This window comes from Sus scrofa, chromosome 1 (assembly GCF_054392235.1).
Source record: "Sus scrofa isolate SSC_HxYL_T2T_F1_AM1 chromosome 1, Sscrofa_HxYL_maternal_Yorkshire_Landrace_v2.0, whole genome shotgun sequence".
NCBI classification, from domain to species: Eukaryota; Metazoa; Chordata; class Mammalia; order Artiodactyla; family Suidae; genus Sus; species Sus scrofa.
The window spans coordinates 205,424,605-205,450,401 of NC_139383.1; the positions used below are offsets into that span (position 1 = coordinate 205,424,605).

At 40.1% G+C, this 25,797-nt stretch overlaps 1 protein-coding gene across 1 annotated transcript in view; it reads left to right on the plus strand.

The window, feature by feature from the left end:
• The window catches only part of PPP2R5E (protein phosphatase 2 regulatory subunit B'epsilon), a gene marked incomplete at its 5' end in the record, with an annotated part of 147,761 nt that overhangs the window by 115,964 nt on the left and 6,000 nt on the right, over window positions 1–25,797 (plus strand). Inside the window, 7 exon segments of the mRNA NM_001244062.1 lie at window positions 15,259–15,389; window positions 15,583–15,642; window positions 16,611–16,719; window positions 18,090–18,143; window positions 18,244–18,294; window positions 19,927–20,046; window positions 24,630–24,757. Of these exon segments, the coding sequence (NP_001230991.1) occupies window positions 15,259–15,389; window positions 15,583–15,642; window positions 16,611–16,719; window positions 18,090–18,143; window positions 18,244–18,294; window positions 19,927–20,046; window positions 24,630–24,757 (653 nt within the window).

The following is a 25,797-nucleotide window of genomic DNA, read 5'->3' on the forward strand; positions in this document are numbered from 1 at the left end:
AGAGAGTGTTTGGCCTATGATTTCCTCTAAGAGTTTTATTTTTATAGTGTCTGGTATTATGTTTAGGTCTTTAATCCATTTTGAGTTTATTTTTGTGTATGTTGGGCAGTGTTCTAATTTCATGCTTTTACATGTTTTCCCGACACTACTTATTGAAGGGACTGTCTTTTCTCCACTGTATATTCTTGCCTCTTTGTCATAGATTAGTTGACCTTAGGTGTGTAGGTTTAATTCTGGGTTTTCTATCCTGTTCCACTGATCTATATTTTTGTTTTTGTGCTGGTATCATACTATTTTGATGACTGTAGCTTTGTGGTATAGTCTGAAGTCAGGGAGCCTTATTCCTCCAGCTCCATTTTCCTTTCTCAGGATGGCTTTGGAATTTTGGGTCTTTTGTGCTTCTAAACAAACTTTAAAATATTTTGCTCTAGTTCCATAAAAAATGCCATTGGTAATTTTATGTAGCTTGAAAACTTCTATCTACATAAGAATTTAAAACTGTTTTTTCATATGTCTGTTAAAATTGAGTAGCTGTGGTCTAGAGCATAAGTAACCTTTGATAAATAATCAAAGTCAGGGTACTGGTGAGCTTTCATAGCTTAGGAACTAACACAGCTTAATTACTTTAAGATTCCCTTAAAGTAAGTAACTTTCACCTATCTATTTGGAACTTCTTTGTGTTTTTATTGATTTGTCATGTTACATTTTATAACTGTAGATCATGTATTTTTATCCTGTACTTGGGTATTTCCATGGGTCCCTGAGTTTTTAGGTAATATCTTCTTGTTCTTGATGACATTCTTCTATAAAAGTGGGTACTTGAGCCAACTAATGCATGGATTGTCATAGCTCCTTTCTAACTGATTAATGAGATGCCATTTGTAGGAAAGAATAAGTATTTCTTAGTGAGCCAATATGCAGAACTTGAATTTAAAACATTACTTTGGAGAGTTCCCACTATGGCTTAGTGGTAAAAAACCTGACTAGGATCTCTGAAGACAAGGATTTGATCCCTGACCCTACTCAGTGGGTTAAGGATCCCGAGTTGCTGTGGCTGTGGTGTAGGTTGGCAGCTGCAGGTGCAGCCTTAAAACAAACAAACAAGCAAACAAAAAAACCTCATTACGTTGGCAGGAAGTTGATCTTCTGTGCCCTACCTAGATAAAGATTGATAACCTTGGTGATGACCTTATTCCCCTCACTTAATTAAATTAATACAGTAGAATTTTGGGTGTATTAGGTTGAGAAGTCTTGGAATAGTGAGGTTCAAGAAGTAGATAGGTCAGTAAATCACTGGATTCATGGATCACAGGAAAATAGGCAGATGGATCCAGATCCTTACCAGGGAGGCAAAATGCATTTCAAGCAAAACAAAAGCAAGACATAACAGGTCTGTGACCACAAGTTAGCAGTAGCTCCTGCTTCTCAGCACTGATGAAATAACAACATTCTCTTATATTTATGGTAAATTAAAGTGCCCACAAGGATCAGATAATGATTCTGTAGTAGAGTCCCTGTTTAGTTGCCATGGAAACAGTAAACCCTGTGATCTTGCATGAAAAGCATGCATGCCCAGTCAGTGCGCTCTCCGTGGTAGATGAGTTCTGACGGTAATAAACCTCCTGAGATTAAAACAGAGAAACCCACACATGGAAGGGACATTTGGGATTGTCTCCTCTAGTTCTCTACCCAGTGGATCAGTTTGCTTTGAAACCCTGATAAGGGGTAACCTCTGCCTGCCCTTTTTCAGTGAGGAAGAACCACATGCCAATTGTTCATTTTTGTTACAAAGTGCTTTTTTATGTTGAATCTTCCTATATACCTTGTACCATTTGGCCTTATTTCCTCAGAGTAATCCCTTATAGTCCCTTAGTTTATCACTGGCCCAGGCACAATCTTTTATATTTACCTCTTGCCTCCTTTTCTTCTGGATGGCATTTATGGCTCAGGTGCTTTGAGGCCCGTTTATAATAGCCAGATATCCAGATGTTGGACAAGAGGAGGAAGAACAGCTTCCACTGAAGGGAGCTTTGACTCTGCCTCTTTCTTCAGTTATGGCCAAACGTTTTTTTTAATTCCAGTAGAAAAATTTTTTCTCCCCAATTCAGATTTTTATGTGAAATTTTTTGTTCTAAAATCCTGTTCAGGATGCACTAAACCCATCTGCCTTCTGGATCTAGCCTACCATCTGCCAGTATGCTATCCTCTGCTTTAGCCCTGTCTCATTTGTCAGTTTTTGAAGTTTTTGACATGTGTCCATTTGTCTTCCAGGATGCCATCTATGTCTGAGCACAGTGTCCTGAGCCTGGGCAGTCCAGTGCAGCTTAGCAGTGGGGTTTCCATTCCCTTGTCTGGATGCTGGGTTTCTTCAAGGGGAAGTCTCATTAGCTCATGCTCTTCTATGACACTGCTAACTTAGGTTCAATAGGCTTGTAGTCTTAACTGACTTCTAATTTGGTTTTGTGCATGTTGTTGTAAACCCATTTTTTCTTGTTGCTGTCCATTTTGCAGTTTGCTTTTTTATCTGACTTACATCCCTATGGAATATGTTACCTCCCCAGCCTTTTGAAGTCTTTCTGGATCTTGATTCTGTCATTTTACCTGTTCACTGTGCTTTTCATCTTTATCACATCTGTGACTTTCTTAAATACGCCAGCAGTTGGCCTCATCTAAGCCACTGAATGAAATTCTTACACTAGCCAGGACTGGATCAAGGCCTGTGGCAATGCCTTTAGAACGTCCCTCTATTTTGGCACAGATTCAGCAGTCAGTAGCCTTTGAATTCCCTCCTTGAACCAGTTAGAAATTTACCCTAGAAGGTCTGCATCCTTGCTTTTGAAATTTTGGTTTATAAGGAGAGTTGTAGATACTTTGTCAGGTGCAGTGTTTTTATCATATTTTACCTGGTTTTTACTTGGCTTTTAGCTAGGACTCTATGTTTGCAGCATTTCCCTCATCTGCAGGCCTTGGCACTTTGTCATAAAAAGGAATGCCATTCATCCTCCAAGGGCCATATGTGAACTTTTGGGGCTATACTGTTTACTGGTAATGTTGTCCTAAATACTTGAAAATCATGGTATTGCTTGTCCTGCATTTTGCCAGAGACAAGTAATACAATATAAATAGTGAAGCTTATCTACTTATACTTTATGTTTTCAGTTCCTGCCTCATTTTTTCAACTTTTTTACTTTCTTTATCTTCCCTCTGCTGGATCTGTTGATGAACTCAGCCTTTAGATCAGGGCTCACCCCATTGCCTGGAACATCAGGAGAAGGTCAGGCAGGGTAATGGTGGAATCAGCCACTTAGTGGAACTTGAATGTATCATATGACTAACCAGTACATTGACGGTCCTGTTGGGGATGATCTTTGGTTGCCTGTCAGCTGCCATCTTCCAGATTGCCCTGTTCATACATGTTGGTAACCTGTAATGTTGGCCTCCTAATCCTTTCCTTCCCTAGATTTGCTGATGACTCACCCCAGGACCTCAGCGCCTTCTACCAGGGGGGCCTCCCTCCCCTGCCTGCTTCTCCTAGGCTTCCTTCCTCTGAGCTTTGGTCCTGACTTGGGACCTGCTGTCTATGGGTGGGCCTTTTGAGACTGAAGTATTATTACTGAGATTCTACCCTCTTCTCCACCATCCCACCCTACCCTCCTCTTCCTCTGACCAACGTTCCTTAATTGGCCTTGAGCTGGCAGATCCTTTGTATGCCTGTATCCCGTGGTCAGCTGATTCATTTTGCACATCCTCACTTTTCCCTCTTTTTTTCTCTACCGCACGGACTCCCCTGGTGCTACCTGGTCTTAGTCTGGTTCTCTGGTGACATGGGACCCTTATACATTTTCCTTTTGCAAATCAGGACGACGTTTACCTTGTTCCCTTTCTTATTCTCTCTGGATTCTCGGAGATCTTCAAAAAGAGTTTTGGTGATCTTAACTCAGTCAGTTAGACAAATTTATTCTGGCTGTAAGATTTACACTTCCTTTCTGTGGCAGCTAGCTGTTATTCTTTACGATCTATTCTGACTCTCCTTCTAACATCCACAAGAGCAAAATAAGAATTGAGCTATTTTAATATGATGTAGTGGAGGAAAAGCTGAAAAGCTGTGGATTTGAATCCTGATTCTCCTGTGTACTCTTTTTTATTTTATTTTTTGTCTTTCTAGGGCCGCACCCGCGGCATATGGGGGTTCCCAGGCTAGAGGTCTAATTGGAGCTGTAGCCTCTGACCCGCGCCACACCACAGCAATGCCAGATCCAAGCTGTGTCTGCAGTGTAGACCAAAGCTCATGGCAGTGCTGGATCCTTAACCTACTGAGTGAGGCCAGGCTTTGAACCTTCATCCTCATGGCTTGCAGTCGGATTCGTTTCCACTGTGCCATGATGGGAACTCCCCCTCTGTGTACTCTTTAGTATATTTTGGGAGCTGAGAATATGAGCTGTGGATAAGAAGAAACTGCATTCAAACCCTGGCTTTTCTACCAACTTGTAGTGTGACTTTTAGCAAGTAAATGCCCTTGCTACCTGAACGTGAGTTTCCTCATTAATGACATGAGGATAGCAGAATAAATGAGATACTGTTGAGTAAAATTTACTATTAAATTTGCCTGATGGAGGTGGCACTATGGATACAAGCATGGTTTCCTACTTTCAGTCTCAAACAGATAACTGGAAGCTGGGGCAGATTATTGACCATTTGAGCTTCAGTGTTTTCTTCTGTTAAGCTGTCTCTCTTACATCAAGTTACAGTAACAGTTGCCTCTCTTACAAGTTACAAAGTAGGCTATTAGGATGATAAAATAATATGACTTGTAAAAATGTCTGCTGGTGTCATATGTGGGGCATAGTAGTTGGTCATTAAAGATTAATTCCTCTTTTCACAACTTACCATATTGTATTACCTGCCCACATTGGTAGGAAATCTTATTTTTCTTGATCCCAAGGTTAGTTTTAAAACCTCCAGCTTTTGAAACAAAACTTTAGAATTTATATGAAACTTACAATACATTTTGCAAAAGAGGCTTGAATAAATGCAGAAATGTATATTTCTAGATGGAAAGACTTGCCATCATAAAAATGTCCATAGAATCTCCAAATTAATCTATAAATTCAGTTGCAATTCTAATTAAAATTTCAGTGGTTTCTTTCTGTGAAATTTCAGAGTTCATGAAATAAAAACTTTTTTGTCTTTTTAGGGCCTTACCTGGGGTATGTGGAGGTTCCCAGGCTAGAGGTTTTATCAGAGTTATAGCCGCTGGCCTATGCCCCAGCAACATCAGATCTGAGCTGTGTCTGTGACCTACACCATAGCTCACAGCAACACTGGATCCTTAACCCACTGAGCGAGGTCAAGATTAGAATCTGTGTCCTCATGGATGCTAGTAAGATTTGTTTCCACTGAGCCATGATGGGAACTCTTGAAATAAAAATTTTTTGAAAAAGAAAACTAATGACATTTTATTATATATTAAAATGTACTCCAAAGGTACATTAAGTAAATCAATATGGTATGGGGACAGGGGACTAGAACATAATAGAGACTTGAGTGGAAAAGACCCTTCTTAGTATGCCATAAAACTCATAAAAATGTACAAATAGATACCTACATACATACATATATATTAAATTGGTATAACGCTCTGAAGAGGAGACTTGATGGTATTCTGCTGACTCCATTTGTGACTAAGGAATTCCAAGACAAATAGATATGTACACAGAGCATGTACAAGGATATTGAATGCATCATTATTAATGATAATTAGAAAATTGGAAACAGTTTAAAAGTTTCCCAGTAGGGGGTTGGTTGAATAAACTGCAGACATTCATGTCCTAAAATATTCATCAGTCTATAAAAAGAATGAGGTACAGCTACACAAAACATGCATATTATGGAACAATATGGTATTTTGAACCGGAGTCTGTTATTTTAGGGAAAATGCATCAAAATTTTTAGATAGAGATGTATCAAATTTTTGTGAGTTGTCTGGTAGGGTATAAGATTATATGTGATGATCTTCACTTCCTAATTTTTATATTTCTCAATTTTTTGCATTAAAAATAGTGAACCTTTATAAGACTATACCATTCTTTTATAAAAGAATAGAATTTTTTTCATTTTTTATGTATTTTAAGATCTGAAGCTTGATGGAAAGCTTTTTCCGTTGCATCAAGAGCCTCCTTCAATACATCTTATTTTCCTTCCTTCCAAACGTATAGACTGGTTTGGATTCAGACTCTCATTTCTTAGTGCATGACCTTGGGCAAGTCATATAACTGCTCTACACCTCAGTTTCTTCATCTGGAAAGTAGATACAAAATATCTATAATATGATAATAAGTATGTTATAAGGTTTGTTGTGCAGATTTAATAAGTGAATACCTACGTAAACACTTAGAACAATTCCTGACAATAGTAAGTGTTTAGTAAATGTCCTGTAGTTGCTGTCACTACTCTTTTTATTAGAATCAGTTACTGTTTTGAAAATTGTTCTTTCACCATTATTTTCTAGAACAACCTCAATCTAGAAGTTATATGGTGTTAGTCTATCATGTCTTACCTAGCATGTTATCAGTATTTTTTGGCAGGGGTGTAGGGGGCACACCTTCAGCATAAGGAAATTCCTGGGCCAGGGATTGAATCTGTGCCTCAGCAGCTACCTGAGCCACAGCAGTGATAATGTTGGATCCATAACCCACTGAGCTGCCAGGGAACTCCACAATTTTTTAAAACCCACTTTTACCATTCTAAAATATCAAAAAGCCCTTTGGTTCTTCTTTGGTGTGGGGATTTTTTTTTTTTTTTTTTTTTTTTTTTTTAATTTTATGGCTGCCTCTGTGGTGTATGGAAGTTTTTAGGCCAGGGATCAAATCCAAGCAACAGCTGTGACCTCTGCTGCAGCTGTGGCAATGCCAGCTCCATTAACCCAATGCATTGGGCCAGGGATTGAACCCAAACCTCTGCAGCAACCTGAGCCACTGCAGTTGTATTCTTAATCCACTGCGGCCATGGCAGGAAATCTAGGATTTTTTAAGATGTTAAATATGGTCTTCTGTAAATGGATTCTCATCAGTTCTACTTCACCAACTGATTTCTTCCAGTCAGTGTCAAAAGTAAATGTTCACTTAGTGGCAGGAGCGTATACTTTTTAGCATGTGAGAACCAGGGGAAGCTTAGATACATAATGAAGTAGTCTGGGTGTGATAGAAAGGAGTTGATGGAAACATTGGTGCCCAGAGAATTTGGACCCTGCTGCCAATCTGCTCCTCTTAACTGTTGGCTGATTGCTAAGTGAACCAAGTGTTGCTAGATTCTTTTGATTTTTTTTTTTTAAGAGAACCTGGAAATCTAGATTTTTGTGTGAGCCAGTCAAGACTGTTTGTGACTTGTACCTCTGAAGGGTTTGCTCTCTTTTAAGAATGGACTGGCTTGCTTAAATTTCATAGTAATTTTTGCTAACTCTAAATTTGCATAACCTTTAGCATTTCTTATTTCCTTAATCTAAGTTTTTACCACAAAAAAATCTGTCAGAGACTTATCAAAGGTAGTCGATTGATTACATAGTATACTGTGTCCTTGTAATTTTAATTTTAGACTTAGGTAACTTAGCTGTAAGTGTGTAGGCTTGCCTAGGCTTATGAAACAACTTTGTCTATTCCCAATGTAGATAATTTTCATTTGTGTTAGGACGGTTGGGAAAATGGTTTCTTTCTGACACCTCCCTCTCCTAAGATCAAAAATGAATTGTCAAACCTTGAATTATTTCATCGGATAGATTATTGTAACAAGAATTTAGTAGCATATTTCTAAAGACTGCTTCCCTCTGCAAGTCTGAAAAGTAGTCAGTGGTTGCTAAGAAACATACTATTCAAATATCTCCATAAACATATGTACTGCTGGAGATGGCTGTTTAGTAATTTGTACTTCACATTTGCAGTTATATTTAGCTGGAAGGTGCCATAATTATCATGCAAATTATGCAAATAATACAGCCTGTCCTTAAACAGTGACCTTTTGTTATTATGTTTTAAAAACTCAAGAAAAATTGAACAGGACACAAAACCAAGCCATTAAAGAATTTTAGGTTCTAAACTAAAGTAAATTTCATGAGGCCTTGAGTCTCAGCTCTGATACAAAGAACTATTTTCCAAATAAATTCCTTGAATATGTCAAAATGTTTACATTTCTCTGAGTCTATAGCAAATGCAACTTTATTTCTACCAGGAATTTTATCAGATAGCCATTACCGATTAACAATAAATCACTTCATTCCATCCTAACCTGTAACTTAAAAACCTTAAAAAAGGGCTTTGCTGCTCTGCCTGCTGCATCCTAAGCTGGCTTGGTGGGCACGCAGCTTGTGCAGGGGGAGAAGGCCCCTAGCCTAGAAGGACCTTGCTCATGGTTTTATGCTTTGCTCTTGCTGTCTTGAAATTCTTAATAATGTTTGATCAAGGAGCACTACATTTTCATTTTGCCGGGGCCTCAAATTAATGTAGCTACTTAGTGCATCATTATGCAACATAACAGCTCTTTCTTGAAATGCTGGCCACTTTGGTTGTCTTACAAAATTTAAATCTCGGTTTTCTTGAATCAGTTAGAATGAACACTTATGGGAGAAAAGAATGGACTTCTCTACTTTGTAGAAAAGGCTGAAATTAGAAAGAAAATAAAAGCATGTGACTTGGCAGAGTTGTTTGTGTTTGGGTGACTTATGAAATTTTTATACACCTCTGAAATTTTTATCCTGAGTTAGAGGGGTCCTGAAGTCAGAATTACTAGAAACTTATAATGTGCAACCTCTGATCCCTTGTCTCCACTGTGCTTTCTCAGTGGATTCCCATAGGTCAGTTCATGTCATAGTTGGTATTCTTGAGTTGCTGTAATTTTGATATGGTCACAGTTTCCTCAGTCTGTCTCGCTGTAGCAAAGCATTAGAATAGTGGGTGTTTTACGGTAAATGAATTTGTAGTGAAAGTATGTTTTCAGGGAAGGGAAGCGAGGACTCACCTGTGCACAGGTTAAAAAAGAGGGCCTGACTCACTCTGAAATAGTCTTTATACCCCCATTGCGGACCTGAGTGGAGACCCAGTTTGATCTTCTGATTGGTCTTTGTCAGGATGCCTTATTTGCATGGGGACCAGATTATAGATTTGGGGTGAGGAGTGGGTGACATTCCTTTCCCAGCATGGAGTGAGCAACCCAGGTTGGTCAAGGTGGGGAAGGGGCATTACAGCTTTGGCCTTTGGGGACTTAAAGCCTATAACAATTCACTGGAGCCAGGCTGCTTTTTCCAGGTGCATTATTATCCCATCAAGGTTAAGGTATTAGGAAGATAGTATTTTTTCAGGTAGCAGAATAGCTGAAGTTAAAAAGCAAAGCTAGAAATGTAGAGATTAGATTTAGTTTGGATATCATTTAGAATACCAATTTCATTGATTTACTCTTTGTTTACATGAAATAGAGCCAGGCAGTTACTTCTTTATTGTAGAAGAGGATAATGGGTTTTTTGTTTCAAGTCTTTTGTTCACATGGTTTATAAAGAAAGATAGCAACCCCCTGCCCAGAGTCTCATTCCCTAGAGGAAACCACCTTTGAGTCTTATAGCTGTTTCCTTGTAAGCATCTCCATTCTTCTAAAGAGCATTCTTACTGCTGTTTCTTGATGTTTTTTTCATCTATTTCTGCTATAAGCCATTACATGTCCTTTCTAGATCTCCCTCCTCTATATCTTTCCAGTGCAGTTGTGTCACAAAATTTAATTAAGTCTAACTTCAGTGTTTGCTTAGTGTGACTGTGTACATGTTGTTCAGAGCCAAGGCACACATTATGCTATAATTACATTTCTTGTAGGACTTCTTTTTTTTTTAAATTCCTAGAATGAGTCGTTGCCTTATCTTTCACTTGCTTGCTTTCTTATGTAGTGGTCCCTAGCTCACCCACTAGTCCTCTGAGTGCACCATGCAGCTCTTCTCTGCTCTTCTCTCTGTTCCTTTCCTTCCCTTGGACACCTTCTTCCTGGAGTACCTGGCATCCGGCTCTTCTTGGCCCTGGTTACTTTCTCTAGGCCGTGTCCACAGGGCTCATCCTGGGACTTCTTTTGTCACTCTTTTGGATTATGTCTTTACTTGTTTTGTTTCCTCTGTTTTGGTGGAATACATCCTCTAGATTCTTCCTAAGAAAGTGTGAATTGGATGTAAATTTTTTGAGACCTCCTTCTTTGAAAATGTCTTTGATTTGTTCTGCCCACATACTTGATTGACATTTTGGCTGGGTTTGGATTTATTGGTTGAACCCATCCTCCCTCAGAAGTTGAAAGGAATTGCTCTGTTGTCTTCTAGCTTTCCGTGTTGGTGTGGAAAAGGCCTGTGCCAGCTGAACTTCTTATCCTTATCCTTTATAGTGACCTATTTTCTCTGTATGCTTTTAAGATCCAGTGTCCAAAAACTTCAAAGTGTTGTGCTTTGGTGTGTGTCTTTTGTTCATGTACTGTGCATAGGACGTAATGGCCTTCATCTGTGTTGAAATTTAGGTCCTTTTTCCCTAGAAAATGACATTATTTCTCAGATGATTTACTTCTCTTAAATTTCTCTGTTTTTCCATCTCTTTACCTGTTTAGAATGCCTGTTAGTCATGGTATTGGACCTTTTGGATTGATCCTCTAGTTTTCTTATCTTCTTTCTATTGTATACTGTCTTCATCACTTGGTTATACGTTTTAAGGTAGATTTGCTCATTTTATTTTATTTTTAAATTTTATGACTATACCCATGGCATATGGAAGATCTTGGGCCAGGAATTGAATCCGAGCCTCAGCTGTGACCTCTGCAGCAGCTGCAGCAATGCTGGATCCTTTAACCCACTGCCACGGGGCGGGGATTGAATTTGCACCTCTGCAGGGACCCAGGCTGCTTCAGTTGGATTCTTAACCCACTGCACCATAGCAGGAACTTCTAGGTTTGCTCATTTTAACTCTCCTGTCCTTCTGAAATTTTTTTATTTCTGTTAAATCTTGAATTTCCAAAAGCTCTATTTTATTTTCCGAATATTCATCTGTATTGCATCCACATTTTGCCTCAAGGATCCAATAGATTCGTTTATTTCTGAAGATGTTACAGGTTCTTTTTTTGCAGTTTTTTTCTGTTCCTTGCATTATATTCCTCTGAGTACTGTATGATTGTTTTGGTCTCTGTCTTTTATGTTAGATTGTAACATAGTTACATGTTAGTTTTTAAAAAGCCTCTTAGAACCTGTGTGTGTGTGTCTGCCTGCATGTGAACGTGCACATACAAGTGGGACACACTTGGCACGTTGGGCAGAAGTCTTGCCATTTCACTGAGAAACCTTCAGATATCAGTGTATCTATAGATGTTTCCTCTTGAGGCTGTCATTTCCCCCCGGAAGACACCTTAGAGAAGGGGCTGCCAAAGGTCTCTCTCTTCAGCATGCAGAGTTTTATTATATCCTGTTATTTTCAGTAAGTGTGTTACTAGCTGTATCCCATGCCTCCAAGACTAGACTTGCTCCTTTATTCCCTCCAGGTTATGGTTGTAAATCTCTGGTACATGGCATGGGACAGAGGGTGAGACAGAGAAGGGGACATGGACCGGAGAGAGGATGGGGACATGGATAAAACAGAGGATGGGACATGGATGGGGACAGAGGATCAAGGACAGAGGACTTGGTCAGGGGATGAGGACAAAGGAGACAGAGGATGGGGACAGGATTGGGGACAGAGAATGGGACAGAGGACATGGATGGGGACAGAGGATCGGGGACAGAGGGTCATGAGGTCTTGTTACTCTTTCTCCAAACTCTGAATCAGTTCTATTTCTAGCTCTGCACACCCTTGCCATCAAATGTATCTAGTGCCTTCCATTCTTAAGCCTTTTAAGGATTGTCTGGTGTGAATTGGCTTGCTTCTGTTGGCTTCTCTTCCTGCTGGCAGAATGGAAACACACTTAGAATGGAGAAAGAGGAAACCTAAGACAGTGACCTCTTGGCATCCACTTTCCATCCTTGAGAGATGTGCAAATTTGTGTAATCTGCTCTCTGACTCTCTCTGCCCTATGGCTTTCTTCCATGTTTATTCCTTTCCTCTCATTTTAGGGAGTCTTTGAGAGGAGAGAGGTTCTTTCCTCCATGTCTAATTGGAAGACCCTAACTACTTTGTTCATTTTGCCCTTTTCATTTCACTGTACATTTATTATGAGGTTCAAAGGAGATTCTTTGGCTCAATCACTAGACAGATCCTCTCTGTTAGCTTCAGGAAGGCTGGCTTTGTAAACTGGGAGGCAGTATGTTGACAGGTCTGTCTTTGCTCTATAATCACCTTGGAAACGCTCCAGCTTCTTGTCTTTGACAACAGGCTGCCTGTTATTTTGGATGGAGTCCACCTAGACATTTACAGATACTGGATTGTATTTTCATTGCTTTTTTTCTGGGGGGTGTTTGGAGTGTATACATGACTAAGCACACAAATATTACTTTGTTTTGGAAATTAGAGCTTATCTTGCTCCCTTCATTTGAGGCCTATGTATTGTTTTATTCTACCTTTTCTTTTGTCTCATATATCATAAAATCATCAAGAATATGTTCTATAAAGTAGCAGTAATTTATATACCGCAATTCATCTTTCTCATGGAACGTAGTGTATATGCCTTTAAAACTGACTCAAGTTAGGTGCCTGGTAATACATTTTTCTTTGAGGGCCTAATGAAAACACTAGTTAAATAATTTGTTTAATTATCATGTCTTCGTGAAACTCTTAAGATTAGTAAGAGTAGATTCAAGCATAGTTGATTCAAGATTTGGTAACAGTACACCCCCTCAATCCCTCTCTTATGTTAGTTGCAGATTACTCATTAAGCCCTTTTACAGCATTTAAAAATAGAAACCAAATAAAAACAGAACCCAAAGGTTAGTTATTTCCATTGACAAGGAATGCAGTGGGTAGGTTAGAAATCTTATGTCATTTTGTGCAGGTACTAGTGTAAGAGATTCTGGGCCCACATGGCCATTTTTGCCTACAGGGTTCACATCTTTCTTTCTTAGACCATTTCTTGTGGAAATGTGTAGTTTACTTTTTATTGCTTTGCTCTGGGCTCCAAGTGTGTGTGTGTGTGTGTGTGTGTGTGTGTGTGTGTACATTCAGCAATGAGGATGATCCCTGGCATGTGCAAAGATTGATTGATTGGCTAATTGACTGACTGCATGACTAAGTGGGCAGAGGGATGGCAGGTATTTAGTAGCATCTTTTATTTGATAGGCTGCTGGCGAAGGTATGTGTTACTGAATCTGCCAGTGAACACTTCCCTCACCTCCTGGTTCTTCATGGCTGCCATTCCATTTGTCCCAAATAGAAATGTGTCTGTAGATTTGTATTTCTGTGGTATGCTGTTCATTTCCCTGCATCCCTGTCATACAAGGCTCTGTAAAAGCAGCATCTGTGTTACACATCATTGTTTCCCTGACACTTTGCCCAGTGGATGGCTCTTTTTAGGCAGGTATATTCACTTGAAATATTCATTTTTTTGAATGGATGGAAGGATGAATGACATTGGATAGTCAAACATTTTGTCTGTCTCACTGCCCAGTTTTGAAAACCACCCTTCAGTTTGTGCCTCCTGCCATTATTCGGAGGGCCTTTATTTGCCTTATATCTCTGTCTTTTGTTCAAAGAAAAGCACCAAACAAAAGTAGATAATTTATTTGATTGCTACCCACTAAGTTATTCTTCTGCTGTCAGTTTCATGTCTTAATTACCTGAAATCATGCTTAAGTATGCCCTGATAGCTTTTCTTTTTTGGTGATGAGGGTAGTCTGCATTGAGTTGTATGCTGTTTTTATGTTCTTGAAATGTTTTGCTATAAAGTCAACATTAGAACTTTGAGTTTTGTTCTAGTGCAATGATAATGAATGCACGAAGAACTCAGTAAAATTCAAACCAGTCTCCAAGTTTGTTCCTCAACTAGAGGAACCTGAGCACTGTCATTTAAAAAAAAAAAAAAAAGGCAGTTTTATTGAGATGTAATTCATAGTCTATAAAATTCAGCCTTTTGAAGTTTACAATTTAATGTTTTTAAATATGTTCCACAGAGTTGTGTAACCATCATGATTATATAATTGCAGAAAGCTTTTTATCATTTCCCAAAGAAATGCCACAGTCATTAGCAATCACCCTTCATTCCGTTTTCTGTCTCAGTGGATTTGCCCATTCCGGATATTTATATCAGTGGAATCACACCATATGTGGCCTTTTTGTGTCTAGCTTCTTTCACTTAGCATGATGTTTGATAGCTTCCTCCATGTGGTAACATATTTCAGTACTTCACTCCTTTTTACAGCTGAATAATATTCCACCGCAGCATGGTTTGCATCAGCTGATGAGTATTTGGATCATTTCCACCTTTTGGCTGTTATGAATCATGATGCAACAAACATTTCATGCACAAGGTTTTATTTTGACATATGTTTTAAATTCCAGTAAGATGTGATCTTACTAGGATTCAGTTATTGAGTTTATAAATTACAAATGATTGGGAACTTTAAAAAATGTTTCCTGTGTAACATACATATGGAAATCATAAATGTCCACCTCAGTGAATATTTACACAACACACGCATGTGATAAGAACCATAATCTTGAAAGAGAACATTGCCAGTATCACTGAGCAGTCTTTGATGTTTGCTTTGGGTTAGGTTGTCTGAATGTACTTGTATGCTCTGGGAGAGCTGAAAGCATGCTGTAAACTTGGAGCGTAAGCCCAGGAGATGATTTATGTTTAGAGTAGTGTGGTGGTTGAAATTGTGGACTCACGGTCTGGACTGCTTGGGTTCAAATCTCATCTCTACCACTTGAGACCATGTGCATTCCTGGGCCCCAATCTCCTCTTCTGTAAAATGGGGATAAAACCTTATAGAGAGCAGTAATATCAGTAAATTCTTTAGAAAAGTGCCTGCTGATCATGCTAGGTGCTGTATATGATGTGTATGTGTTACCTTTTATGATTATTATTATTACTGTGTATCTATGTGTTACCTGTTGTGATTGTTGTTATTACTGGGTATCTCTTCACCAGAGTATGAGCTTATTTATCCCATCTGTCTTATTTATCCCTGTATCCCAGAGACTAGCATTATGCCTGGCGTGTAATAGGTACTCAGTGATTTTGAAGGAAGGGACTTTAAACTACTCAGTGGCAGAATTCCTCAATCCTTCTCTGAACCCCTTTGATCTCCGCACTGTCTTTTATTCACCACAGCTTTTGGAGCTGTTTGACAGCGAAGACCCTCGGGAACGGGACTACCTAAAGACGGTCTTACACAGAATTTACGGCAAGTTTCTGGGTCTTAGAGCATTTATCCGAAAACAGATTAACAATATTTTTCTAAGGTAAGTGGAGGGTGGGGGGAGAAGGAGAAGCACAGTTGGTGGTTTTATAAAAGTATTAAGTAATCCTCAAATATTTGAACATGGTGAACCGACCTGACCTCTCCACCTCTCCCCTCCCTCCCTTCCTCTCCCCTTCCCTCCTCTTTGTCTCTGTCTCGCCTCTCCACTCCTCTGTCTCTGTCTCTCTTTTTAGGTTTGTTTATGAAACAGAACATTTCAATGGTGTTGCTGAACTGCTGGAAATACTAGGAAGGTAAGCACATCTCTATCTCATTGTTCATCTCGGATGAATGTAGTTCTGAAAATTCAATGGCATAGGGACACACTGCTCTGGACCGCTTGCTGTATGCATGTCGGGTCTCTCATTTGTGCTTAGAGCATGTTCCCCAACTGACTCTGTGAGAGACATTTTTGTGTTCCTCTTGGTCCATAATTATACATTGCTAATTCTTCTAGAATGACTGAAAGAGCTAACAGTTTATTCATTTCTGTAGAGACAGTTCATCTCATCGTAGTCAGGCCACTTTCTCCAAAACAGCTTATTCTCGTCAGTTTCTAGGCTACCTGTCCTCTGCCATGTCTTTTGAAAACAAGTTTATACTGAATTGGAAAGGTTGCCATTTCAAAGGAACCATGTACCCACAGCTGCTACCTGGAGTAGTAGATGAATTGGAAAGAGACAGCTGTTGTGTGGGTTTCTACACACGAGGGAGGCTGATATAACGGACAGTGTGATGACTTGGTCTCTCCTCCTAATATGAGATGGGAGGGAAGGTGGCGTCACCTGGTTCTCTCTGAGACGCTCTGGCTGGGTTCTTATCCTAGGGGTTCTTGGCCTGATTAGAGGTTTCAGAGAGGGGAGCAATGATGTGTGGAAATGGAAAGGATTGTCGGTGAGGAGGGCCAGGTGAGTATTTGGAGAAGGAAAAGAGGGAAGGAAAAGTAGAAGTTGTTAATACCAAAGCTTTGGAGAACCATCCAGCTGCAGGTAAGAGCTCAGGAGCCTTTGCTGGGAGGTCAGAAACATATTGCCTTCTTTTAAATTTCCTGCTGAAATATATTCTTTAAAGCAACTAAACCATCTTGAATGCCAGTATGGTGGGTCTTGGGTTGTTCTGAATCGTACATAAACTGATTGAGATTTAACCCAGTCTCACAAGAACAATGTCTCAGTGTAGCTTGTGTTAACATTGCTAATTTGCATCTCTTTTCTTTTTCTAGTATTATCAATGGCTTTGCTTTACCTCTTAAGGCAGAACACAAACAATTCCTGGTGAAAGTGTTGATCCCTTTACACACTGTCAGGAGCTTATCACTCTTCCATGCCCAGGTAGAATTTTGTACAACTACTTTTGGAAGCAAAATAAAGTTCGTAAAGCCAGTGTTTCATTGATATTGTTATTTATTTAAACAAATTTGTTTAAAAGGCTTATGAAAGTTTAAACTATCCCTCAAGTAACTAAAAATAGTATGTATTTTTCTGTGTATAGGAGAATCATGGGAATTTTTTGAGTGGGGGGGGCATATGTTTAATCATCTCACTGTGCAGAGAACTTGGATCCTTGCCCAAGTTCACACACTTATGTATAGAACAGGTGGCATGTAATAAAATGTATATAGGTTTTTTAGATCTAGACCTTCGGACATGTGTAATCATTTTGGAATGTTCTTGAATCTTATCCTCATTTTGCAGTAGTCTGTCTTTACCCTTTGCCCCCTCTTCTAGTTCATTCATCTTTTCTTTCTCACTTTCTTCATATAAACACTCTCACAGTTAAACAGATCAATCAATATTTTCACTTATTTTACAATACTTTAGAAAGCATACCCTGTCTTGTCCCCCTCTGATTTCCCTTCTTACACTCCCTTGCATGGTAAACATGTCACTAGTGGGTAGATAAATGATCTAGTGGAATTTTAATTTTAGCCTTTCAAAACCTCTGACCTTCCCCCTCCAACAGTGGGAGTGTTTTGAGTTTGCATAAAAATGTGACACATTTTTCCTATGGTATTCCTCTTTAAATGTGAGATTCTGTGTTTGGAGGAAAAATTAGTCCATATGCTTCTAATTTAGAACACCATCAAAATCTTGTTTCATAAGAGTGGATTTCTTGTCCAAGAATCTTTACGAGCCCTTTTGCAGATCTTGTTTCTAGTTTTTGAAATAGGATATCACACTTCATGATCATTGAAAAAATTCTTACTTCAGTGTGTTAGCATCAGATGTAGAGTGCTTCATGTTTGTCCAGGTTCTGACCATGGCAGGTACAACAGCAGTGTTTTGAGTAAATGCTTGCCTTTATTTAGGACCCTCTGGAACCATGGTAAAACCCAGTACTGTTGATGTTCTAGCAAAGAGAAAAGAAACCCATGCAGTGTAGCTCAAACTACATGAAGATGAGGTACTTTCAGGATATACTAGATAGCATATTTCACCTCTGCTTATCATTAGCTGGATACTTCATGTCCCAGTATTCTTAAAAAAAAAAAAAAAATCCCTGGATCCCTGTTAGTGACAGTCTTTGGCTTGAAAAAGTAGCTTCGTATTTTGCTTTATATGTATTTTATTTTTTAAATAAATTGAATGTGAAGTTATTAAAACCAGCGTCTGGAAACTTTTTAGGGAGTTTTAGTACTATATCTTTTAGATTTTAGTGTATAGAATTTCCAATTTTGTCTTTTGTTTCTTTGTTTCTCCAGCTGGCATATTGCATAGTACAGTTTCTGGAGAAAGATCCTTCACTCACAGAGCCAGTAAGTATTTTTTCCATAATTTCAAATGTTCAGAAAGACCACTCTTCATGGCATGTAGAAAAAGAATTAATTGCAGTTTGTTTTCTCCTTTTCATTTTAGGTTATTAGGGGGTTAATGAAGTTTTGGCCCAAAACATGTAGTCAAAAAGAGGTGAGTGTTCAGTGTCAGCATCAATGTGCTTACGATAGCACTGAGATAATCAGCATGTGTAAAAATGCATCATTTCACCTAATCCTCATTGTAACTCTTTTAGGCAGGACTGTAAATATTCTCTTTTTACTATTTATGAAGTTGATATTTAGAGAGGTTAAGTAGCCTGCCCAGCTAACTAAGTATAGGTGATTAGGCCAGAACCCGCCTCCCTGATTCCTATACTCTGGGCTTTTATCCTGTGCTGCTCAGGCCTAGGTCAGCCCAAGGCAGACCCCAGTCGTGTGACCACCTTTGTAATGTGGAGCTTTTGCTGTCACTGTTGATAGATGATACAGCAGCCTGCCCAAATACCCACTTTCAAGCGTCATGATCTTACTATGTATAGTCTTAAAATGTATTACAGACCTTTAGTTTCAGTTGTTCCCAGTGGCCCTGGAAATCTCTGCTCTACAGTCATTTGTACTTTTGCCAAGACCTAACTGGCACCTGCTCCTTGAGGTGTTGGAGTGGATGTGAGTCTCTTAGCCTCACTGTACCCCAGATCTGCAGCCACTTTTCTGAGAGGTTAGAACCCATGTGGAAGATGGCCCAGAAAAAAGGTCAGCTATTAGTTTTACATTTGGGGACTATTTTAGAAGCACTTCAGTATATTTCTTAGCAAATGGCAGTATTTCTTTACTGTATTTTGCTTTTAACAGAAATACCCTCCTCAACTCAGCTTCAGTTCTCCAAAACCTCCTTTATAAAATTTCAGAAAATCATTTAATTTCTTAATACCTGTTAGATAAGATTAAACTATGTATTGCTACCCAAATGTATCTCAAGATATGAAAACATTGTCATTTTTGAATATTTTAATTGCATGCTAAATTTTTTTCTAGGTGATTATTTCTTCATGTCTAAATAGGAAAATGGTTTTTATTTCTGTCAGTTTTCCATTATGTTTAAAACAAATGACTATACTATTGATTTGGCCCCATTTTGTAATCAAAAAGCTCTGTTTTTTGAGACACGTGGTACTGAGATCACGAGATTCATTCTGCTCTGTAGTGAGCAAGTATGTACGGATGTACGTGTGTGTAAGTGTGGAGGTTGAGTACGGTGTGCTGAAGTTGGAGTGGCGCCAGTGTATGGATGAATCTGCTCGTTTGTGTCTCTCCGACTTTGCATGTATTGTTAACTCGTGTCTCCTAGAGGAGCGCCTAGCAGAGGCTGCAGATGTTTGGCAGGTATCTGCACTTGCCTCTGTGTACTTGTACATCATGTAGGAAGGCCTCTTGCCCGTTGTTTTAGAAGTGTGATGGGGGGTGGAGAGCCCCACAGGGACCCTGCTACAGCGTGTAAGTGCCCCTTGTTCTGGTGTAAGAGATGTGGCACATAGGATATTTTTTCTAAAGTAAATAGAATCACATTTTCAATACTGTAGGGAATTTGTTCTTAACAAGTGCCCTCTGGTGAATTCCTTGCAAAATGAACATTAACAAAAGTTAAATTCTGATCTCTTCATGTTTGGTTTTATGTATAAAGTTTCATTACGTTAAAATAGCTCAAAACTCTCATTAACCCTTATTGTGCATATGGATTTTTCAATCCAGTACCTGACGGTTGGTCTTTTGCATGTGCTTCCAGGTCATGTTCCTTGGGGAGCTGGAGGAGATACTGGATGTGATTGAACCATCGCAATTTGTTAAAATCCAAGAACCTTTGTTTAAACAAATTGCCAAGTGTGTTTCTAGCCCCCATTTTCAGGTTAGTAATTAAGAGGACATGAGCTAGAGTGACTTTTACCACATACATTAATTACTTTGGTAAAGTTTTATTTGTGTTGGAGTTCCCCTAATGGCGCAGTGGTTAACGAATCCGACTAGGAACCATGAGGTTGTGGGTCCAATCCCTGGCCTTGTTCAGTAGGTCGAGGATCCAGCATTGCTGTGAGCTGTGGTGTAGGTTGCAGATGCAGCTCGGATCCCGCGTGGCTGTGGCTGTGGCTGTGGCCAGCCGCTATAGCTCCAATTAGACCCCTATCCTGGGAACCTCCATATGCTTCAGGAGCAGCCCTGGAAAAGACAAAAAAAAAAAAAAAAAAGTTTTATTTGTGTTGAAAGAAAAGTAGTGGACACTAGCTACCTGGTTTTGTTTGCTGTTTTTTCACATGATCACAATACTTTTGATAATAACCACCTTCCTCTTGAATACCTGCTACATGACAGCCCCTATCCATTAACTTGAATTCCCTTGAGCACTTGGAAAGGAGGCATTATGATGTTTATAGGTGTGAACCCTGATGCTCACAGTGGTAACATAACTTGTCTCAAGTAAAATAGCTGAATGAGAGGTGGACTGGTAGGGCCCCTCTAATGTGTAAGAGAGATGCTAACTAAGCTTAAGTGGAAAAAGAGAACATAATATTCTATACTGTGCTGGATGCTTTACATGATTTACTCCTAAACTTGTAATTATCCTCCTACCTGCCTCTCTAGAGAGAATTATGTGCTCAAGTTCCCAGTCAGCAGGAAGTGGGGAGTTAGTAGGTGCAGCTTCTTTTGAAAGCAGGTGACCTTCCTGTGGCACCACACTGCCTCCCTGTGGCCACTCTGGGGGAACAAACCTGAGCAACTCTTTTTGCAGTTGGGGCTGTTTTACCAGGGCTGAGGGACCCACACTGGGGGGAAGAGGGTGCCCTGGGGTCCACACATTAGGTTTTATACTTTGTCCACCAAAGGTCCAAATCTCAGACCTGGACAATTGCCTCTTTATGTACATACAGCCTGTGGATTTGAAGAGATTGCTCAGATTGGAGTTGACAGCACAGAACCCCATTGCTAATGTGCTGGACTTTTCCCTGAGCTGTCATTATCTTGCATAGAGACACTGGCTGTAGTCATTGTTTTCATTTTTAACCTGAAGACATCTTAGTGTGTCAAGTCAGTGATCTTAAGACAACCTTGCAATTGTATCACAAAGCCAAAAAAAAGAGTAGAAACTGTTACATGACCATTACATTCAGATGATACGCTTTAGGCATGGGTCTTAAAAAATGCAGGACACTATGTAGATGTTTTACATATTCCACATGGCCTGTGGTGCTCAAATAGCTGGGTTGTTCACCTAATTCTTCAGTCTTTATTAGGATGTTTGGTGTCATGGAGGGCAAAGAACAGGACTCTTTTTTAAAATGAGAATTGCCAGGGAGCCTTAAATGATGCTCAGAAGCTTAGAAAGGAGATGAAATGTCTGACATAGCTGGGGCTGTGTCTTAAGGCTACTGTAACAAAATACCACAGATGAGGCAGCTTACAAACAACAGCAGTTTTTTCCCCAGTTCTGGAGGCTGGTGGTCCATTTGGAAACGGTGGTGGTATGGTGGCAGCACGGCTGGCTGAGGGCTCTCTTCTGGGTCCCAGACTTCTCTTATGTCCTCACATGGTGGGAGAGGCTGGGAGCACTTAGGAGCCTCTATTCAAAGGTACTTTTTCGGCCCTGGAGGTTAGGATCCAACATAGGAGTTTTAAGGAGACACAAACATTTAGACCACATCAGGCTTCCACAAGGAAACCCTGTGTGGCTTCAACACTGCTTAATTTCTCATAGTTCTCTAGGCTGGGAGCCTGCAGTGCAAGTTTCAGTGCTCTCCGCCTCTGTGAGGGCACTTTTCTGGCTTGCACACCTTCTCCCTGGGTCCTTCCCCCGGGTCCTCACGTGGCCTCTTCATTCCTCGCTGCTGGAGGAGAGAGAAGGGCGTCTCTCTTTTCTCTTCATAGAGGGCCACCAAACCTGCCAGTCAGGTTAGGACCCTCTTCTATGACCACATTTAACCTAATGACCTCCTGTCTCCAGGTGCACTCACACAGGGGTTAGGGTGTCAACACATGGATTATGCAGGGGGTGGGGTGGGAGTGGGGACAGAGGGTGAAGATGAAGTTTAGTCCATACAAGGAGGAAAAAGAATTTTAAAATTATTTGACAGAGGTAAAACAGAACAAAAGAAGGAAGGGGAGCGAAGAGTTTCTTTATTCATTCCATGACGTGTTCTTTGGTTCATCCAGCAAATGTGACCCTGTTGTAGCCACCTGCTTTTGTAGGTGTGGCCCTGCGGTTGCAAGGCTCTGAGCTAGAGACACTGCCACTGTGTGTAAAGGACAGCGGGTCCTACAGTCAGAAGTGCCAGTTCTCACTTTGCATAAACAATGGCTTTCCTCTTTAAGGGGCTTTGCTGGATACTGACTTTCGTCTGTACATGACCTTACATATTGATAAGTAGATAATACATGGTCTTCCCCAGGCCCTTTTCTTGCCTTTGCTCCACCAGCTTCAGCCACACCAAATGCTTCTTCTTTCTTCCATGTTTCTTTGTGGTTTCTAGACACAAAGTCCATGTTGCCGCTCCTGCCCTCCTTTCCGGTAACTCCCTGAGCCTGGAATGCCTTTTGCTCTTTCCTTCATCCTTCAAAGCCCAGCTTAGGTGCTACTGCCTGTGGTACATTTCTGCCGTTCATCCTTTCCCCAGATCATCTGGATTGTTCTTTCTGCTCTTTCCTCTGGTGTACTGTTTCTCTCTCTGGTATAGCATCTATCACAGTTTGCATTGAACTAGGGATCCTTTTTCTGTACCAGTACATGAGCTTTGTAGGGATAATAAAATGCAGAGGTTATGAGCAGGGAGTGGGTCTTGCCACTTGGTAATCAAGTGACTAATTTCCTGAGCCTCAGTCTCCCCATTTGCAAAATAGAAATAATGGGACCTGTACTCTGTGTGTTGGTTGTGAGGACTGAATGAGGTAATATGTATATGAAATACTTAGCACAGTTCCTGGCTTATAGTAAACATTTCTTTGTACTCCCAGTGTCTAGTGCTTTTCAGAATATTTTTTTGAACCAAACTGAATAAAGTAAATGGAAAAGTTCTAATTTTTCAGAGTCTGTTGGTGGGTACAGCTTGTACCATTTTATTAAATTATTACATGTAAGTTAAATTTAAATTTATTTCATTATGGAAGTTCCCATGTGGTACAGTGTGTTAAGGATCTGGCATGGCCACAGCTGTGGCACAGGTTGCAATTGTGGCACAGGTTCGCTCCCTGGCCTGGGAACTTCCACATTCTGCAGGTATTATGGCCAAATTTTTTTTTTTATTTAATTAAAACATAATTTCTTAATCTGTATGAATGAAAGAAGCCACTCTTTTCCCTCCTTTTCCCATATAACTACTCTTTTTAGAGATTTTAGATTTTTTTTGAGATTTTGGTTTATTTGAATTATTATTATTTTAGATTACTTTTTAGATTTTTTTTTTTTGAGGACTTTGAATTCAGAGTTGTAAATGTTGTAGTCAGAAAAAAAAAGGGTCTGAGACAGCAGGCAGATGTGTGTACAGCCAATATCCCTGAGTCCAAAACTGAGTGGCCACTTCCTGGCTTAGCTAGCTCAAGGAGGAGACCATAAAGGAACTCTGGAAGGGGTCTGGGCACTAGGCTTGAGTCTGGCAGTTATCATTCATTGGTAGCGTGGCTTTGGCCAGGTTACCGATCCCGAGCATCTCAGTGCCCACATCTGTACAATGGTGTGTGCTTGGTGGATAGTGGTAAGGATAACACACTCTGCCTGTAGGATCAGTGCGGTGCTGGCTATAGGAGGGTAGAAGGTAGTACTGGCCATCAGAGGCAGTGCTCAGCCATAAGAGGTGCTGCTTGGCCATAGGAGGTTGTGCCGGCTGTGGGAGGTTAGGAGGTAGTGCCAGCTGTAGGAGGTGCTGCCAGGCTATAGGAGGTAGTACCTAGCCAAAGCAGGTAGTGCCCAGCTATAGGAGGTAGTGCCGGCCATAGGAGGGTAGGAGGTAGTGCCAGCCATAGGAGGCAGTGCGCAGCCATAGGAGGTGGTACCTAACAGCAGAAGGTGCTTAGCAAGTATGACAGCTCTGCAGGGCTGGGCAGCTGGGTTTCTTCAGCAGCTGTTGACTGAGCACATGCCATGTGCTGGGCCCTGGAAGGGCCTTAAAGTGATGGGGAAACAGTGTGGCATATACAAGTGTAGGGTAAATGTGTTTGGGGCTTGGGGGCTGGGTTGGGAAAGTGTAGAATCATGAAATGGTAGTGTTAAAAGAGAATATAAATAAGTAGGCAGGAAAACTTTTTCTTCCCCAAATTGGTGAACCACTTTGGAAAGTTCTGAAAGATTTTAAACCTGCAAAAATGTAAAGTGTAATTAATATTTAATTTTACATTTCATTGAATGATATTAAAATAGTCTTAAAAATACTTTTGTTTGAAGAAATTATAATTTTGCTTTATCTTTGTATTTTTCTCTCTTAACATTTTATTTTTCTTTTCTCAAAGGTGGCAGAAAGGGCACTCTATTATTGGAATAATGAATACATCATGAGCTTGATAGAAGAAAACTCTAATGTCATCCTTCCCATCATGTTTTCCAGTCTTTATAGGATTTCAAAAGAACATTGGAATCCGTAGGTTTCCACAGTTTCTTCCCTCTTTCCCTCACCCCTTCCTCTCTCCCCCTCTCTTCTTCCCTTCCTCCCTTCCCCCCACTCCCTCCCTTCCTCCCTTCTTCCATCTCTCCTTCTTCCCTCCATCCCTCCTTTCCTCCTCCCCCTCCCCCCTTATCTCTTTCCCTCTCCTTTGGCCTCTCTTCCTCCCTCCTTGTCCTTTGCTTAATAAAATGTCTTGAATGTGTGCTGTGTGTCAGATGTTGTGCTTGTTGCTGAAGATAGATATGTGAAAAGATAAAATCCCTGTATTTTAGAAATTCACTCACTGGTTGGGAGAGACCCACATGTGAACAGATATTTTATAAAGCAGTTTTTTAAGTGTTGTTATGTTCACTTGTCTCTTTGCTTGTGGGTTTCCTGGCCTGTCTGTGAATGTAGCTGAGATATCTGGAAATGCTCTATATCAAGTGGAAAAGTTTATTGTTACTTATGTGGGTGTTGATGTGCAAACTGAATCTTGAAAGAATTTGGCAGGTGGCTGGGATGGAGAAGCCCATTTAGGTAGTGGGTCTATCACGTAAAAAGGCACAAAGAGGTAAAAAGCACCTGCCATGTTCTCAGACCTGTGAATTTGGGAGAGCTAAAACATGGTTATTTGGGTAGGTAGCTAGAAAGTAGATTGAGAAAGTGGAGTCTTCACCAAGTGGATGATGAGGAAACTAAAGAGTTATAAGGAGGGAAGTGGTCTGAATTGATTTGTGTTTTGGCAAGATCCATTTCTTAAAAACCAACTCAGTCATTATAATGTGTTCTTTAGTGGGGGAAAAAACAGTTTAAAATGTTCAAAGAGGAGTTCTGGTTGTGGTGCAATGGGATTGGCAGCGTCTCTGGAGCGCTGGCCCGGGAACTCCATACGCCGCAGGGCAGCCCCCCCCAAAAAAAAGGTTCAAAGAGAAGTTTATCATGTAGTCCCATGAAAGTTAAAGCATATTTCTCACATTTCAAATTTGTCTAATTCTATTACTAAAGCTTATAAGAATAAAGGGCTGGCAAACAAA